Source organism: Argentina silus (genome assembly GCF_951799395.1).
Source record: "Argentina silus genome assembly, chromosome: 12".
Classification (NCBI taxonomy): domain Eukaryota; kingdom Metazoa; phylum Chordata; class Actinopteri; order Argentiniformes; family Argentinidae; genus Argentina; species Argentina silus.
This window is the reverse complement of record NC_139666.1, coordinates 12173707-12189593: the sequence shown is the minus strand read 5'-3', so window position 1 is coordinate 12189593 and position 15887 is coordinate 12173707. Positions and strand designations below refer to the sequence as shown.

At 41.6% G+C, this 15887-nt stretch overlaps 3 protein-coding genes across 3 annotated transcripts in view; 2 read left to right on the top strand and 1 right to left on the bottom strand.

The window, feature by feature from the left end:
* Nucleotides 1-2553, top strand: part of adam23b (ADAM metallopeptidase domain 23b) — a gene marked incomplete at its 5' end in the record, with an annotated part of 18150 nt that extends 15597 nt beyond the window's left edge. The window contains 2 exons of the mRNA XM_083682521.1: nt 422-512; nt 2446-2553. Coding sequence (XP_083538647.1) covers nt 422-512; nt 2446-2491 — 137 coding nt within the window. The 3' untranslated portion in view covers nt 2492-2553. The remainder of the gene's footprint in view (nt 1-421; nt 513-2445) is intronic.
* Nucleotides 2554-8120: 5567 nt separating this feature from the next.
* On the top strand, nt 8121-12635 carry casp10 (caspase 10, apoptosis-related cysteine peptidase). The gene is made up of 13 exons (XM_083682306.1): nt 8121-8212; nt 8785-9068; nt 9310-9415; nt 9559-9694; nt 9911-9984; nt 10124-10169; nt 10261-10340; nt 10465-10489; nt 10606-10701; nt 10838-10926; nt 11105-11225; nt 11358-11880; nt 12077-12635. Exons 2-13 carry the CDS (start codon nt 8788-8790, stop codon nt 12234-12236), a joined length of 1737 nt encoding a protein of 578 aa, XP_083538432.1. The 5' UTR covers nt 8121-8212; nt 8785-8787; the 3' UTR covers nt 12237-12635.
* Nucleotides 12636-12764: 129 nt separating this feature from the next.
* Nucleotides 12765-14373, bottom strand: LOC310813255 (flagellum-associated coiled-coil domain-containing protein 1-like; the record flags this gene model as incomplete). Its single annotated transcript, XM_083682117.1, has 8 exons — nt 12765-12857; nt 12964-13053; nt 13148-13251; nt 13343-13462; nt 13610-13675; nt 13769-13866; nt 14108-14169; nt 14257-14373. 8 exons carry the CDS (start codon nt 14371-14373, stop codon nt 12765-12767), a joined length of 750 nt encoding a protein of 249 aa, XP_083538243.1.
* Between the last annotated feature and the right edge of the window lie 1514 nt (nt 14374-15887).

Sequence of the window (15887 nt, the reverse complement as noted above, 5' to 3'; positions counted from 1 at the left end):
ATGCTGTTGTAGAATAGGTTGACCTCTATGACCTCCTTTGGTTTGCTGTGGGCCATCATGTTAGTTAATGGGGACCATTGCTCTGCCCATCTTGAAAGAGACAGAGACTCTGTCTTCATGATCTTTTCATAAGCTCTCACCTTCTCTTTTAAACAGTAGGGTGCCTTAAAGGTACACTTGAATACACAAGGACAGTGCTACATCACGTTAGATTCACTAACACGACTAGGCATCATAACATTAAAGGGGCCTGATAAGCATGCAAAATATATACGACAGGCATAAGACGATTAAATTGATATTCTCATGCTATATGTTCTTGTTCTTACATTCATGTTCTTATCATTCATGTGTAGAGAACTTCAGTGCCATACAGTACGTGAGGCACTCATGTCTTTTTCCCCCCCATAACCCTTCGCAGGTCCTAGTGCCACTAATCTAATAATAGGCTCCATCGCCGGAGCCATCCTGGTGGCTGCCATAGTGCTGGGGGGGACTGGATGGGGCTTTAAGTAAGCAACACGCTGCATGTCTCTACCTCCGTGACTCTGGCATCCCTGCTGCTTATAGACACCAGGGTTTGAGCTCCTGCCACAGAATACAGACCCAGGGGACACACATCATACCTGATGCATTTGTCAGATGGGCTTTAGCCTACACATAGACTTACATAGAGATTATGTACCTGATACAATCAACATTTTACATACATTGTACATTTTATAAGATCATCTGGCATGTGCTTATGATTCTTTTGCTTTGATGATACTTTTGCTACACTGTCATAGGATGAATACAATATTGATTATGTTGCAGGAGGGGGGTTAGATGTGGGGATCATCTGTGAATCTGTGGCAGAACCTCAAACTGATTGGACGGGCACAGCTCAAAGCTTGACGTGCATGTTGAGTACTAAAAACAGACTTCTCCAACACTGGAGAAGATATTACCTGCTAGTTTAACAGAGTGATCAACAAAAAAACCTTTGAGCTAATAGTCTTGGTAACTTAAGTGTTTCGATTGAGATTTCTACCAGGAAATCTATTTTTCCTTTCTCAAATCTAAACATAGCCCCATGACACTTAGATACCCTTCCAGATTTCACATGTCAATAACACATAGCCAGCTAGTGTACTGTATACAGTATGCTATGTTAACTAATCTGAGGTATATAAGTTCCAGTCGCTCACAAATAAGCCTGCTGTCTCGAGCAACAGGGGTGTTACACATCTTAGATAAAAAGTAGGGGAAAGAAGTAACTGAAAAGTCTAATACTGCAGCCACCAAAGCATGCCAATTAGTAAAGCATCATGTTTCTCACCAAAAAAAAATATTTCTGCATGTTGACCTGGTTGACTTGGAGAAGGTCAGTTCATTGCACAAAGGCTGAGCCCAACCCAGGAAGACCTGCTCCTGGGTTGCCATACTCTTTTCACTACCATAATCTTTTTTCTCAATCCGGTACTGTTCGAGGGTGAGAGTTTAAGCGGAGTGGTGAGAGAGAGGCCAGGGCCGTATTGTTGGCCGCAGCCTTTGTGCCATGGCTGGCCACACCCACCTGGATGGCCAGGCTCCGCCCTAGAGCAGAGCAGGACTCCCGGACCCGCCCACACCAGCTGCCATTGCTGCCTGCTTCACAGACCTGGTACAGACACGGCGCATTGCACTGCATGACCCACGCACAGCAATAGTGCCATCTACCACTGGCCTACTATTGGAACAGGTGCATGACAGACCGCTAGAAGCCCCACATCAAGCCACATTACGGGGAGGTTATGCATAACTCCTTTTGTTGTATCTGTAGTACAGTAAAGTAGTAGTTGTTGTTGTTGTTGTCGTTGTTGTTGTTGTTGTTGTTGATGTGGTTGTCTCCTCTCTTCCCCCTTTATAGAGTACATTTGTGTTGGTTCTCTCCCTCCCAGATGGTAATGTTTTGAATGGAACTAATGTCTTTCCTGTGACAAAATGGTAATGAAAGATATGTCCTATCTCTGTCCTTGTGTCTAAGTGCCACATGGACTAGAGCTGCCTCATCTCACTGTCTCCAGTAGCATACCATAGAGACTGCAGTTGTATAATGTTGAGCACAAATGAATCATTATCATTTCACAGTATGTTGCGGAGAATTCCTTTATTGGTCATTCCAAAAGTCAACAATAAAAAGCCCTATCAACACATATCAACAAAATATTTTTGCACATATCGATACAGGGCAATCTGTTCTTAAGTGGCCTCACTTAGGCTATTGGCTGTAGTGAGTAGTCCAATGAGAGAACAGATATGGCTGCTGGTGTAACGCTGGAGTTACAGTAGATCATCAGACCTACTATAAACCCATCTTAAGAAATGAGTGTGGCTGCTACCATGGTGCACTGTATCATAAACATCAATGTGGCACACACTGACTCCTGTCTTTTCTCCCCCAATTTCCTTTTGAACGACAAGAAATGTCAAGAAGCGACGGTACGACCCCAACGCCAGTGCCATCTAACGCAGGAGAAGCGGTGGCAGCGGGCACAGAGGGCATCCTCCGGGACTTCGTTAGTTGGCTACTCCACAGCTGGACTGCACTTACTGATCTTGGCATTAGATTTACTTGAAAAAGTAGAGGACAATTTAACAAATTCCATATTAGTTCATGTAGAAATGCAGCCTCTTCAACCCCATCTACCCCCACCTAACAAGCCCATCCTGACCTGTAGAGTGACAGAACTTCCTCCTCCATCCTTAGTGCCAGTGCACAGGCGTTCAGGCGGAATCCACACCATTCTCTCACCAGGCATGATCTCCTGCACAGAGCTCGCTGCTCGCTGGCCCTGGCATGAAGAGCCCTCGCTCCAGGACTCTGCATGGCTAAGAAAGCTAGGAATACACAGCAAAAAAAACGAGAGAAAACACTGAATCATCAAAACAGAGGAGATAGCCTCATTAAAAAACAGCCCAGTGGTAACCTGCAAAAGGCTCCTCCTCCTTAGGTCACTCATCTGTAGATCGTAGGGAGAGGAGTACGGCTGCATGTTAGGACCCAAAAGGGGCATGCAGACCACATTCAATACATGGAAATATAAACATAGGGCAAGATTGTACATAGGTGATGAGAAAGAGTTCAGGTTTCCAAATTAGAACATATCATTTTACACAGACACAAATTGCTTTTGTTTTAACTTTAAGCATGTTGTATAGCGGGTGTTTTTGGCAATGTTAATAAAAAAACAATAACGCTATTATGATTTGAGGCCAAAATGCTATGGATAACATGAAAATTTACTATTCAGCCTATTAGGTGTTCAGCAAAGTTATTTCACGCTACATACTGTATTTATCTAATATAGAGGTCAAAGGTCAGATTCAGTATAAGGACGGAGCAGAGTCAGATCAAGGGGTATGTGTCATTTCTAGAGGTGGATGTAGAGGGCCGGGCACAGTGATGACAGATAGAGCCTGATACAGTCTCTGAATTACGTCATGAGGTCCCCTAAGTACTTCCAGTAGTGACTCAAAAGCCAAAGAATCAATCACGTGAATGTTTGGATGTTGTCGCACACAGAGCACTTTCCCCTCTGTCTGCACCCTGAGGTGCCTCTCCCAGTGCTGCAGGCAGTTACACAGTCTGCCTATGCAGACTCTCACCTGGCCAAAGGTCTCACTAACAGTCTTCATCAACACCCACTATACTGGCTTGGCCTTGTGCTCTCATGAACTCTTAATAGAAATCAAGTTCAGCTCTTCTGATACGCTGCATGCATTCACTATAGTGGGCTTATAATTCTATAAGGGAGTCCCAAAATCCGTGAGAAAAATATGCTACAAAAGATAGGTGCATGTCAACAACAAAACATTTAAACTTTTATTTACTATGCAAAGAAAGATATTGCACAAACGTATGGGTTAATAAATGTAATAATGATATCAATATAACCATGGAAATACAAAACCTCTGCTAATCAGCCAACCTTTTGTATTTGGCCACTCCCACATCTCCGTTCATTTTGCTTCAAAGTACTCAAAATAAGATTGAAAAAACGTAACTGAATTCATATTTCCAAGTGAAAAGAGAGAGAGCATCCTTCTTCAATCATTTTTGTGTGTTTTTCAACCAGTCTAAGATTGCATTTCTAATCTGACATATGTGTCGAGGCCTAAACAGGTTACTTCTCCAGGACTTTTGTTTCCAGCCCAGCTGACAGTTGGTGTGTTCCAGGTGCTGCCATGGCACTGGCATTGTGGAAACCTCCATGTTAGTCATCATCTTGTGTCCCTCTCAACACTGCATCATGTACAGTTGGACCGATGAATAAACTACTGAAGTATTTTACCCAAGGGCCACTGTCTTTCCTATGAGCCAAATAGTAGTACACAACTTTGAGCAATTGTGAAGTGCTGCTGCATTATAAAGGTGTACGCAGAAGTAGAGGATGTACAGTACATACAGTTACAGAATGATATATTCCTGATAATTGATTTTGTTTCCGAATATCTAATCTATTATGTGATTCATGCTGACCATCACCCGCTTGAACAGATAATCCTCCCTGTGAGCATTACTGTGCAGTAAGTTATACTGACATATGTTACTCTGGGTGAGCTTATCTGTTTTTCCCTGACCCAGTGATCTTACCTCAAAAGACTCCTGGCCAAAGTAATGATGATTCTAAGGACATTCACTACCAGAGCCTCTCTAAACAGTATGACTGTACTCTTCTGCAAAACTTCTGTAAGTGACGTTGATGCTGACGTCACACCTGTGCACTGTTTAAACCCAACTAATTAATCTTGAGTCTTGAACTTCTTATCTATAATCACTCCAGCATTATGATTTGAACTTCAGAATTCCTAACTGTACTGAGTGGATGGCTTTCTCTAATTCTAGTGTTTCATAGTTTCAACATCAGTGACATAAAAAGTGGAACTTGCATCATAAAACCCATCTTGAATGCGTCATTAAAGAGATGAATGAGAGTGACAACCCAAACCAGCCCATTTATCGGTGGCCTTTTCCATAAGGCTGTTATTAAGTCTGAGATCACGCGTGCATGTGGCATTTCACTAAAAGCATTGGCAAACGCAACACTCACTGGAACATCACTGTGTGTTTAGCCTGCATTGAAGCCGGATATCAGGACAGCTTAAGACGTCTAAGGGTCAGACTGTCAGTCTTCTGCTGTCGTCCTCTCTGGGGCTCCTCAGCTTCCTGGAAACTGGCTGTACTCATTGGTTCACAGTAAACCGACCAGTTCAGTCCGTCTCTATCTGTTTTGAGTAAAGTTATCCTGCAGAGATTATTGTGTGACATGCAGATTAATTGGAAGAGGTGAATTGTGTTGTTTTATTCTTTTGGGGGAATTTCTAATATGTGACTGACCAAGCCGTTAAGGAGAGATGACAAATTAATATTTCATTAGATACTGTAGGTATTCCTAGTAGAATGACCCTTTTCTATCCATGCAATATATTATTGAACATCATATTGTTATTTATTTTTTTTGGACTAAATTGCATATTTATAAATGATTATAATTTGGCATCATAAAAAAGTCCTAAAAAATCACTCACAAAAGTTTACTGACAGTTTATATTTTCATTTTTTGTTATTAATCTTACGAGTAAATCGTAAATTCAACCTTTCCCTAGATGTATTTATTCGGACAATTTGATCAGCCAATGTAAGTAAATCTTGGTGAACTGAAATCCAGCTGAGGTATAGGTCTAAAACTTGCTGTTAATTTTACCAATGAATATTAATTCACCATGAGGATAGTAGAGATTAAGACGAATGATTAGGCCTAATATGGCATTCGCACAGTACGATTAATATGCAAAAACAAATACGCACAGTGTACAGATCTGACAGACAGCGTTCTCTCTATTCCATGGCACTAATGAACTCTTTGCCCGTCCCCCTTGATAGATAGACACTGACGTCAAATTTGAAAGCTAACAGATACTGTTACTGTTGCGTACTGTATCATAACATCGAGTAGTTGCTCAAACTATCACCCTCCTCCAGCAAGGTAAGTCTCTGTTTTACACCTGTTGCTTTAGCCTACTTGTACTATCTGGAACTAAATAATCTTGTTTGTTTGCATAATTTGATTTAGGCCCTATCAATACAAAAGTAATATTAATTAATAACATGTAAAATAATTTACAAATATAAATGTCAGAAATGCAATTGCTCACTCAGTATAATGTCAGATATAAAAATGTATACATTAATGTTATCTCATGTTTTGTCATAATATAATTGCTCATTCAGAATAACTAAAGACACATCATGTTGCTTTAAATTTATTCATGATAATCAGTAAAAATTAAATAGAATATGCCTATTATGGTTTATCAGAATGCTTACAATGTAAAAGGACAGTCAAAATTCATGTTGAGAGTTTTTGAAGTTAGACCACTGATTTTCAATGCCATAGACACTCATAAAAGCATCCACAGTTAAATCACATATATCCAGTGATGGCATTATCATGTTTTGTGATTGATTGTGAAAATGAGGTAATTCAACAATGTGGTACTAACACACCTAATTTGTCTCAACATGTTATTCACATGCAGATGGATACTGTGTTTGTCATCGTGCTCCTGGCTAAGGTGCTGCTCCTGGGCTGTGTGTGTGCAGTGCCCCTCCAGGGCCAGAGACCAGGGCAAGTGGACCCGTTGACTCTGAACCAGGCTGACCACCAGTGCTGGGAGTCCTCCTCAGCCGTGCTGCTGGAGATGCGCTCCCCCAGGATAGCTGACACTGTGCCTGCCTTCTGGGACCTGATGGTTTTCCTCAGACAACAGGAAACATGGAGCTCTGTTCTGGGACCTTGCCAAGGTCTTCTGGGACATCTATGTGGACTGTGTCCTGTCTCGGAGCCATGGACTGGGGAAGCGCTAGCTAAAGTGGCCCCATGAGCAGATCACTACCATATTTACTGACAGTAAGTGCTTGTCTCTGACACTGTGGCAATCTGTGGCAATCTGACGCTAGTCGCTTCCATGGTATTAAGACCTTGTTTTACAGTAATGCACATATAATTATATGTATTATTATAATAATTTAATGAAACTTGATATCATATGTAGTTTGTTTTTTGAGAGATAACCAGTGCTGCACTGGAGGAGATATAATTGTGTCTATTGGACTGATGTAAATGCTGATGTGGTAGCAATAATTGTGTGCTATGCTTTATGATGTGTACAGTGTGTACCTCTGTACACACTGCTGCAGGTGAATCTTAGAATGAAACAAAATTAAATTAAAGTTTATCGTTACTAATTTTTTTTTTTCTGTCTTTATCTTGTAGAATCTTTAATTCAGGACTCTCAGAATAAGTTTTCCAAACTGAAGGAGTTCTCTCAGGGCTGGCTCAAGATCCAGGTTCATCGCATTGGACCAAACATTTCTACTCTTGATGTGTTTAAAAAATAATATGAATCTTTGCTGTGTTGAGCCTTTATATTTTACTTCTTAAATAAAACATAAAATGTACAGCATCTCTCCATTGTGTCTGTGAATAAAATAATGAATAAATTAATTAATTAATGAATTACATGTATGTGTTTTACATTCACATTTACATTTATGGCATTTAGCAGACGCCTTTATCCAAAGCGACTTACAACAAATACATTTGTTTAAGTGAATCATCTATCCATCAGTCATCATAAGATAAAGTAATCAATGCTCAGACCAGGGGCCATAGGCAGTCACAATGCTAGAAGAAAGAAAAAATATTATTAACAGGAGAGAATCTTGTACAGGGGGCTAGTGGGGGTGAGGTACAGTGGCCTAAAGAGTCTGCAATTACAGCCTATTGCGCTCCATACTAACCATACTAACTAACGTACACACACGTTTCTATAGCCTACAGGCCCAGCACTGTCTCATGGAGACTTTCTCAATTGTTAGAAACTGTCCTCACCTCCGTCTTCCACTCGCTTCGTGCTCAAACGCATTGGAGGAGGGATATCTAGGTTCCTCCCCTTAGATATTGTCCTCCAATGCTTTTTGAGAAGGAGGCGAGTGGAGGACGGAGGAGCGGACGCGCAGAATCATTGAGAAAGTCACGTGTTCGTGGTGTCTAGCAAACTTTCGATATCGTACTTCCGTCATTAGGTTTGGTTGATGGACGGAGTGAGATGACTTTTGGTACGAAGAAATGTTTTGGAAAATATTCTTATTCATAACCTCTTTTTACTGTCCATAAGTGATCAGGTATGTCGAGCCATTAACATTAAAACTCGTATAAAAACAGATATTACTGATTGTTCCAAACTTAGTTGGTAGGTATAAAGATTTCTTGGGTGGGACATTTAGCCGAATATTAGTAAGTTAGTAGTATTTAACACTATATTCGGAATGGGTTGGGCAAAATAGGCTATTATTGTCGGGATTCTCAACTTCTTACACCTATTCTAGAGGCGTACTGTAATCAGAATCAGAATCAGAATTCTTTGATTTGGCCAAGTATATTTGCACATACAGGAAATTGACTTGGTGCATGGACATAAAAAATAAATAGCAAGATAATTAAAATAATTGTTATTTTATTATTTTATAAAAAAGTATAAAAAATAATTTAGGAATGAGTGTTTTAATAAAGAGAGTTTTTCTCACTGCCATTCCACTGTCTTGATCATCTTTTAAAGATTATATTCTATGAATAGACTGGCTACTCCTATCTATTGAATTGACAATAATGTACTATGTCATGTCCAGTGTAATCATGGATTACAATCAATGTATTTGTAGAGATCAATCAGAGTAACCTATTGCTTGCCTCACAGGAGATGGAGTTCCAAAGCCTGCTATTGCAGGTGGCACAGGCCCTGAATAGAGATGAAGTACAAGCACTTGCATTTCTTTGCACTGAACTACTGGATAAAGACCTGAGCTCTGTGTCCTCGGCCAGTCAACTCTTCTCTCTTCTGACTGACCAAGACCTGCTATCCGCAGAGCAACCTTACCTGCTAGCTGATCTACTGCACACCATCGAGCGGCACAGTTTGACTCGAGAACATGGTCTCAAAGACAAGCAATCAACAACCGGAGGACTCATCTCTCCTTACAGGTGGAAAGGCTACTGAGTCCATTAGAGCAGCAACTTCCACAAAAGTAGTAGTAGACAAACAAACAGAATCTTTGTCATTGTTTTGTCAAAATTCTGAACACTAATATGGACTAATGTTGGGTTATAGTTAATCATACCGTCTTCTTCTATATGGAGAGACAACACTGTTATGTGCACTGCAAAGTGAATGCATCCTAGGTTTTTTGTTCATACTGTATGCATTTATTGTAATCACCTGCAGAAAGCTGTTGTATGACCTGTCTGAGAACATCACTGAAGAGGAGTTGAGAAACATCAAGTTCTTGTTGCACAATCATCTGCCACGTAAAAAACTGGAGGAAAGTGTGGTGAGTATGTCAGCACAGCCTCAATCCTGAGGATTCAAAATAATGTGTTATATCCCAGTACTATTTTAACAGTTGTCCAGGTGTTGCTTACATATTTTGGTGCTGCTGTGCTCTCAGTGTTAACTATACATGTATGCCTTCAGACTACCTTGGAAGTATTCCTTGAGATGGAACATAAGGATCTTTTGAGCAGCGCAAAACTCGACTTTTTGGAGAACATTGTTGGTACATGCTGCCCCATGTTGAAAAAGAAAATAAATCAGTTCAAAACAAACAGAGGTAAGGGTAGAAGTTTCATTTACTATATTACTAAAACATGATTTATAAGTGGAAATTACAAATGAGATGACACTGTCAAGTCAAGTCATGACTCAAGAACGCACTACATTCCTGTAGTCTAGCTATTATGCCCAAGCAGAGCAATAACTCAGATGTCTACATGCAAATAAATACATAAATAAATGCATTAAATACATGCTACATGTATTTAAACAGGGCCAATAACAGAAGAAACGAGAGAGGGGATGTTACGATCAAAATCAGCATCTGATGTTTTTCAAGAAAACCAGGTATAGTACAATGCTCTCTGTTACCCTGTTGATCCAGTTTAATGTTTACTGTGTATGCATTGGTTGTCATGTCTCACCTTTTGTTACTCTATCCTCAAAAGAAAGAAATGATGATCTTTTTTCGTTCTACCTCCACCAGGATGCTTTCCTGCTCATGAAGAGACCCCTATCCTGTGGGGACGCAGGTAGGAGCTGTGACTAGATATCAAATCCCACTTATCAATTCATCATCAGTTTATGTATGTGGTCCATACCTTCCATTCCTGTCTGTTTTAGGATTTGTACAGTGTGGTAATTCTAATGAGCCGCTCATCCCACCCTCTTACTTCAGTACAAGTGCACAGCCTTCATCTGAGGTCAGTGTCTGCTATATGTATCTAGTCCACACTTCGGGACACACATATTCATACTACTATAGCAGTAGCTATGTCCATCTCTCATGTCCTTGTCATCACTTCTCATTCCCTCTGTCTTCTACAGTTGTTATCTCTGAATCCTTCTCTGGGTAAGTCACTCACTGAACTTACTGTAGCACTGTACACACTTTGCCTCTGCAGTGTGTCTCTGAATAAGATCACATTACAGAACTCGCTGAAACTGTTGTGTGTCCACAATCACCAGATGTTGCCAAGGTCCCAGATACCACAGCTGAGGGACTTTCACCTAGACGAAGACTGCTGAGGACCAATGGGGACAGCAGTGCTGTCCTAAGACAAGGTAGTGTCTCTATGACCCCCTGCGCCCCTATTGTACCTCTTACTGTTTGTCCATTGTGTTTGCTGATTGGTGTGAACTGTCCCTTTTCATTAACATGTCCTACTGACTCATGTAACCTGTGGAATCTCTCAAATAGAGCACAGCCACCAGGTTTCATGTGTGTCCTCACCCAGAGATGAGAACACTCACCCAGCAGAACCTCAGACTGGAAACACAAAGGAAAAGGTTTATTTCGTGCTGATTTTAAAAAAATGTGCCTTTAAAGAGATCTCAATCAACATTAATGCATGCTTATACTGTATACTGAAGAAAGTAAGGTGCACATTTTCCTAGGCTACTGTTTCTGTGATTATAGGTGAAGCAGTCCCATATTAGGTCAGAAAATATTTATTTGTTATTGTAGGGACTGGGAGAATATGCCATGACAGGAAGAAAGAGAGGTGTCTGCCTGATAATTAACAACCACAACTTCGAAAAGTCCGAATTCAAACTTAGTAACAGGAATGGAACAGACGTTGATGAAAGTAAGCTAATTTCAATTGACCCCTGTGATACCTTTCCCTTCTCTAATATTTGTTTGTTCTTTTTTAAAATACACGGTATGCCTATAAAACAACTTTGTCTGTCTGTCCGTATGTCTGTATGTCTGTCTGTAGAGAGTCTGGTGAGCGTGTTTCAGTGGCTGGACTTTGAGATAAAGACGGAGCGAGACTGCACTAAGGAGAACATCCTGTGTCTCCTGAAGGAGCTGGGGAGCAAGGACAGTAGTCAGATGGACTGTGTGGTGGTCTGTGTCCTGAGCCATGGCCTGGAGGGCAGTGTGTATGGGGTAGATGGCCACATGGTCAGCCTCAAAGAGATCACTGAGCCCTTCACTGGAATGAAGTGCTCCTCACTGAAAGAGAAGCCCAAACTCTTCTTCATCCAAGCCTGTCAGGGCACCAAGGAGCAGCAGGGAGTATCCATCCAGTCTGACAGCCCTGCGCTCAGCCTTGTCAACAGCTTGACTCACAGCACTACCCACAGTGATGCCATGGTACCCAGAGACACCATCCCCTCCGGTGCTGACTTCCTCCTAGGAATGGCCACTGTACCTCACTATGCCTCCTTCAGAGACAAGAAAAAAGGCACTTGGTTCATCCAGTCGTTGTGCCAAAACCTATGCAACTTGGTGCCCAGGTTAGTGCTCAGAACCGTGACTGGTTTGTCTCACTGGGCTGTATGTGTGTGTACATTTTGATCCTTGCTCTTGGTCATGTTGTATCCATCTTTCATAAAATAATCAGTGAAAATGGAATATAATGATGTGGGTGTACAGTATGATTGGTTTATTCATTCAAAAGCTGATTAAATATGTGTCTTTCCCTCTGACCAGTGGTTTGGACTTGCTGTCTATCCTGACGAAGGTGAATGATGATGTCAGCAGGAAGACTGACTCCTTTGGTATTAAGAAGCAGATGCCCCAGCCGGCATTCTCACTCAGGAAGAGAGTGGTCTTTCCCATTCCCAAAGGCCCACCTCCCAGCCTATGCTAGCCTCCTATGAGTGATTGTCCCCACACTGCTGTCCAGATGGTATGCTTTAGGGATCTGTCAGGGATTGCACTATATACTGCTGTCATAGTCCAAGAGTTGTGAAGACCACACATCTCATTTTTAAAGATACAAATGTGAGTCTTAGCCTTGCCACAGACTGATGGTTACTGTGTTTTTGTTTTTGTTTTTTTGTACGATGAAATAGAATTTTAGGAAATATATATATTTTTAATTATACAGTTTTTAACTAAAGAAGGCTGAGGAGAAGAAGCAATAATGTGAGAATAATTGACAGTACACCCTGTTTTTGTGAACAAATCACTTTTGTAAACTGCCTATTTCTTATCTTTGTTTACATTGCATTTCTGAATCGATCATGAATACACTATGCTATCCACATTGACATTGTGTTGTTGTTTTATTGAAGAAACCAGACATTACAGTGTGTCACATTTAGCAAACGTAAGACAAATGGTATGGCACAGAACAAAGAAAGGAACATTGACATTCAGACATGTATTGGTGTGGTCATGGACTGTCTGAAAGGGACTCTGGTGGTTCTATCATGCGTCTTGGGGCCAACCGACGTAAGCCTTTCCCAAAGTCTGCCATACGACAGGTCTGCCATAACAAGAGGACAGACACCAACATTAGCCGGTTTCATCAATGACTCCTGTTACAATTTCTCTGTCTGGATGGAAAACATAACCAGTACCAATAGCCTTACCACAATGTCTAGTTGGTGTTGTGTCTGATGAAGAGCTGTTCTCAACAAACTGATTGTAACATCTTTTTCTGTCAGCTCCACACCGAGTCCCTAGACAAAAATACAAACATACAGAGGTTAATTGTCCCACCACCTGCATTTAGGCATACAGGTTAATGATTAGTAGCAACAACACTCATCTGACCTGTATCTCCCGGTCAAAACTTGCATGGAGATCTGCTATTTCTGTCTCAAGGGCCTTTCTTTGTTTATCTTTTTCCTGTTCACTTTTGTTCAACTGCATACGTGCTGTTAGAGAATGGACATTTCACAAATTTCAACATTGAAACTGTACAACCCCCCATTGCTAATACCAAGGCTTTACTGTTAAAAACCTCACAATGCATCAGCTGGTCCACAAGAGCCCTCTCCTGCTCCTCTTTCCAGCTGTTCTCCTTCTTCAGCCAATTGCTGCGCATCTCCTCAAAGATGCTGTCCTGGAGCAGGAGGATAACAGTGTCTGGGGAATTTTTGTCTTTTCAAAATCAAGTTTTTGCAGTGCATTGCAGAGTCACAACACACATTGTTGAGTGAAGAGGGTGACAGCAAAGTATTTCCTTTCAGTAGATTGTGATCTACCAAGTTCCAAACAAGTGGCAAACAGGACATGGCTTCCTCACCTTGTAAGTGCGGAAGGAGCTTTTGAGGAAGTCGTAATCTTTCTCTAGTAAAGCTGTGAGGATTGACAAATGTAAAAAGCACAAGAGTGAAAGAGGCAGGATGGAATAGCACCAGTATTAGATAGTCAGTCCCTCCTGTTTCATACCGTATCTCTCCTCTGCACTGCTCCGCTCTTCCTCCAGAGTCTTTGTGTGAAGGGCCACCACAGCACTAATGTCAGTCCTGTGAGCCTGAATCAGCTGTCTGTAGGTCAGTGGGTTAGGGTTAGAGTTAGAGTCCTGGGCTATGTCGTGTAAACAACATTTCGCAAGCCTCTCATGATGTAAAACAACAATTGTTGTGCCCCATGCAACTTTAATTATTTGTCCCAAATAATGGGTAAGAAAAAAAATATCATATGGTATCATGGGAGCAATTGTATGTATGTGATGTTTATTCCCTTGAGGATACGACATGTCCTCTAGCTGTAGGATTGAGTGCCTACCCCATCTCCTGTTGTTGCTGCTGCCTGACTCTTTCTGCTCTTCGTTCGGCCTCCTCCAGAAGCTGTAAAACAGAGAAATAACCATCAACATAAGCGAGACAGAGGTTATTTAGACCGGTACATGTGGAGTATTTAGGAGAATATCTCACCGCACGGCAGCTGTGCTGGTGGGACCGCCGTTCATCCTTCAGCAAAGCCGTCAGCCTCCCCATCTGCTCCTGCATGTCCTGCACTACCACCTGCCTGCAAGACACAAGGGCAAGCATGGCGTAGGCCCAAGATAGAACTAGAGAGTTATGGTTCTACCCCTGTCAAACTACCAAAGATCTTCCAAAGATACAATGACACTGATATGTAAGTTTTTTTTTACAAACATATTTTACTTATACTTAAGTGTTATATCATGTCTGGCTTTATGTAAAGGGAAATCAAAAGCCCTCACATTTCCATAGTTTGGAAAACTCAGTGTTAGGCTGGAGCGCCACACTGGTGGGTTAAGGAGTGCAAGTGCAAGTGGATTTCTCTGTTCTATAGGCTATTATGAAGTCATAGTCCGTACATATAATAGAAGCCTGTATTCTAGGTTCTCACAAATCCATAGTAATCAATCAGAATTGCCAGAGTCTATCAGAAAGACATATCTCTGTGTTATGTTTCAGTATTCATGAAATAAATTAAACTAAGCTTTATTGGCATCAATAAGATCACAAGCACTTTACTGCAACACTTTACTGTTTTGATATAGCAAGACTCTTTGATGTTCTCCCATGGACGGTTTTTTTGTTATCTTAAAAGAGCTCATATTGGATTCGGGTTTGATCTTAACACTAATGATTTAGAAAGTAAAGATAATAATAATAATCTAATTAGTTTGGAACAAATTATGTTCAGCAAATGTCTAATTTGATTCAGTTCAGCTGCAGCAGGGCTCTTTTCTTTGGGTCACAGCTGCATAGCTGTCTTGCTGTGAAGATGGGGTGGGGAGTGCTGAGGGATGAGGTCCTCTCTGTGCGTGGGGGCCATTGGTGCTGGGGGGTGAGGTCCTCTCTGTGCGTGGGGGCCAGTGGTGCTGGGGGGTGAGGTCCTCTCCAAGTAGGGGCCAGTGGTGCTGGGGGGTGTGGTCCTCTCCAAGTAGGGGCCAGTGGTGCTGGCAGGTGAGATCCTCTCCAAGTAGGGGCCAGTGGTGCTGGCGGGTGAGGTCCTGTCTGGGTGAGGGCCAGTGATACTGGGGGGTGAGGTCCTCTCTGGATGTGGGGCCATTGGTGCTGGGGGGTGTGGTCCTCTCCAGGTGGGGGCCAATTGTGCTGGGGTGTGCTGGTCTCTCCTGGGGAGGGTCCTGCATGCTGGCTGTGTGGAAGAAGGTTTGATACTGTGATCCTTGCTCCAGGGTATTTATTTTTTGCATTGGTTTTAACTTGTTTTATGCCACATGCCCTCCCATAGCCCTGAGGTCATTTGTTCCTGTGTGGATAATTATATATTTGGCTGCTTTTAATTTGTGCTCTGAAATAACTTAAAGGTTTCAGAAATACTTTCTATAGTTTCAGTATTCATCAGTTCAATTAAAGTAAGCGTTATTGGCATCAATAAGACCACAAGCACTTTACTGCAACAGCAGTCAGAAACAAAAGCCTCTAAATCAGTTTGATGAGCAGAACACTTCCCAAAATAAAGGCCCCAAACTTAATATTTTACTCATACCCCAAATGTTATAAGATTGTTCAAATGTCCAGGAGATGGCAGTATACACCCATCAACTGACATATACAACCTGCGGAAG

Bases quoted from the DNA above. Each gene is read 5' to 3' on its own strand.
- casp10 (XM_083682306.1), top strand. From the start codon at position 8,788: ATGGAGTTCCAAAGCCTGCTATTGCAGGTGGCACAGGCCCTGAATAGA. The intron at 9,985-10,123 runs GTATAGTACAAT...TACCTCCACCAG, and splicing joins ATGTTTTTCAAGAAAACCAG to GATGCTTTCCTGCTCATGAA. The intron at 10,490-10,605 runs GTAAGTCACTCA...CACAATCACCAG, and splicing joins ATCTCTGAATCCTTCTCTGG to ATGTTGCCAAGGTCCCAGAT.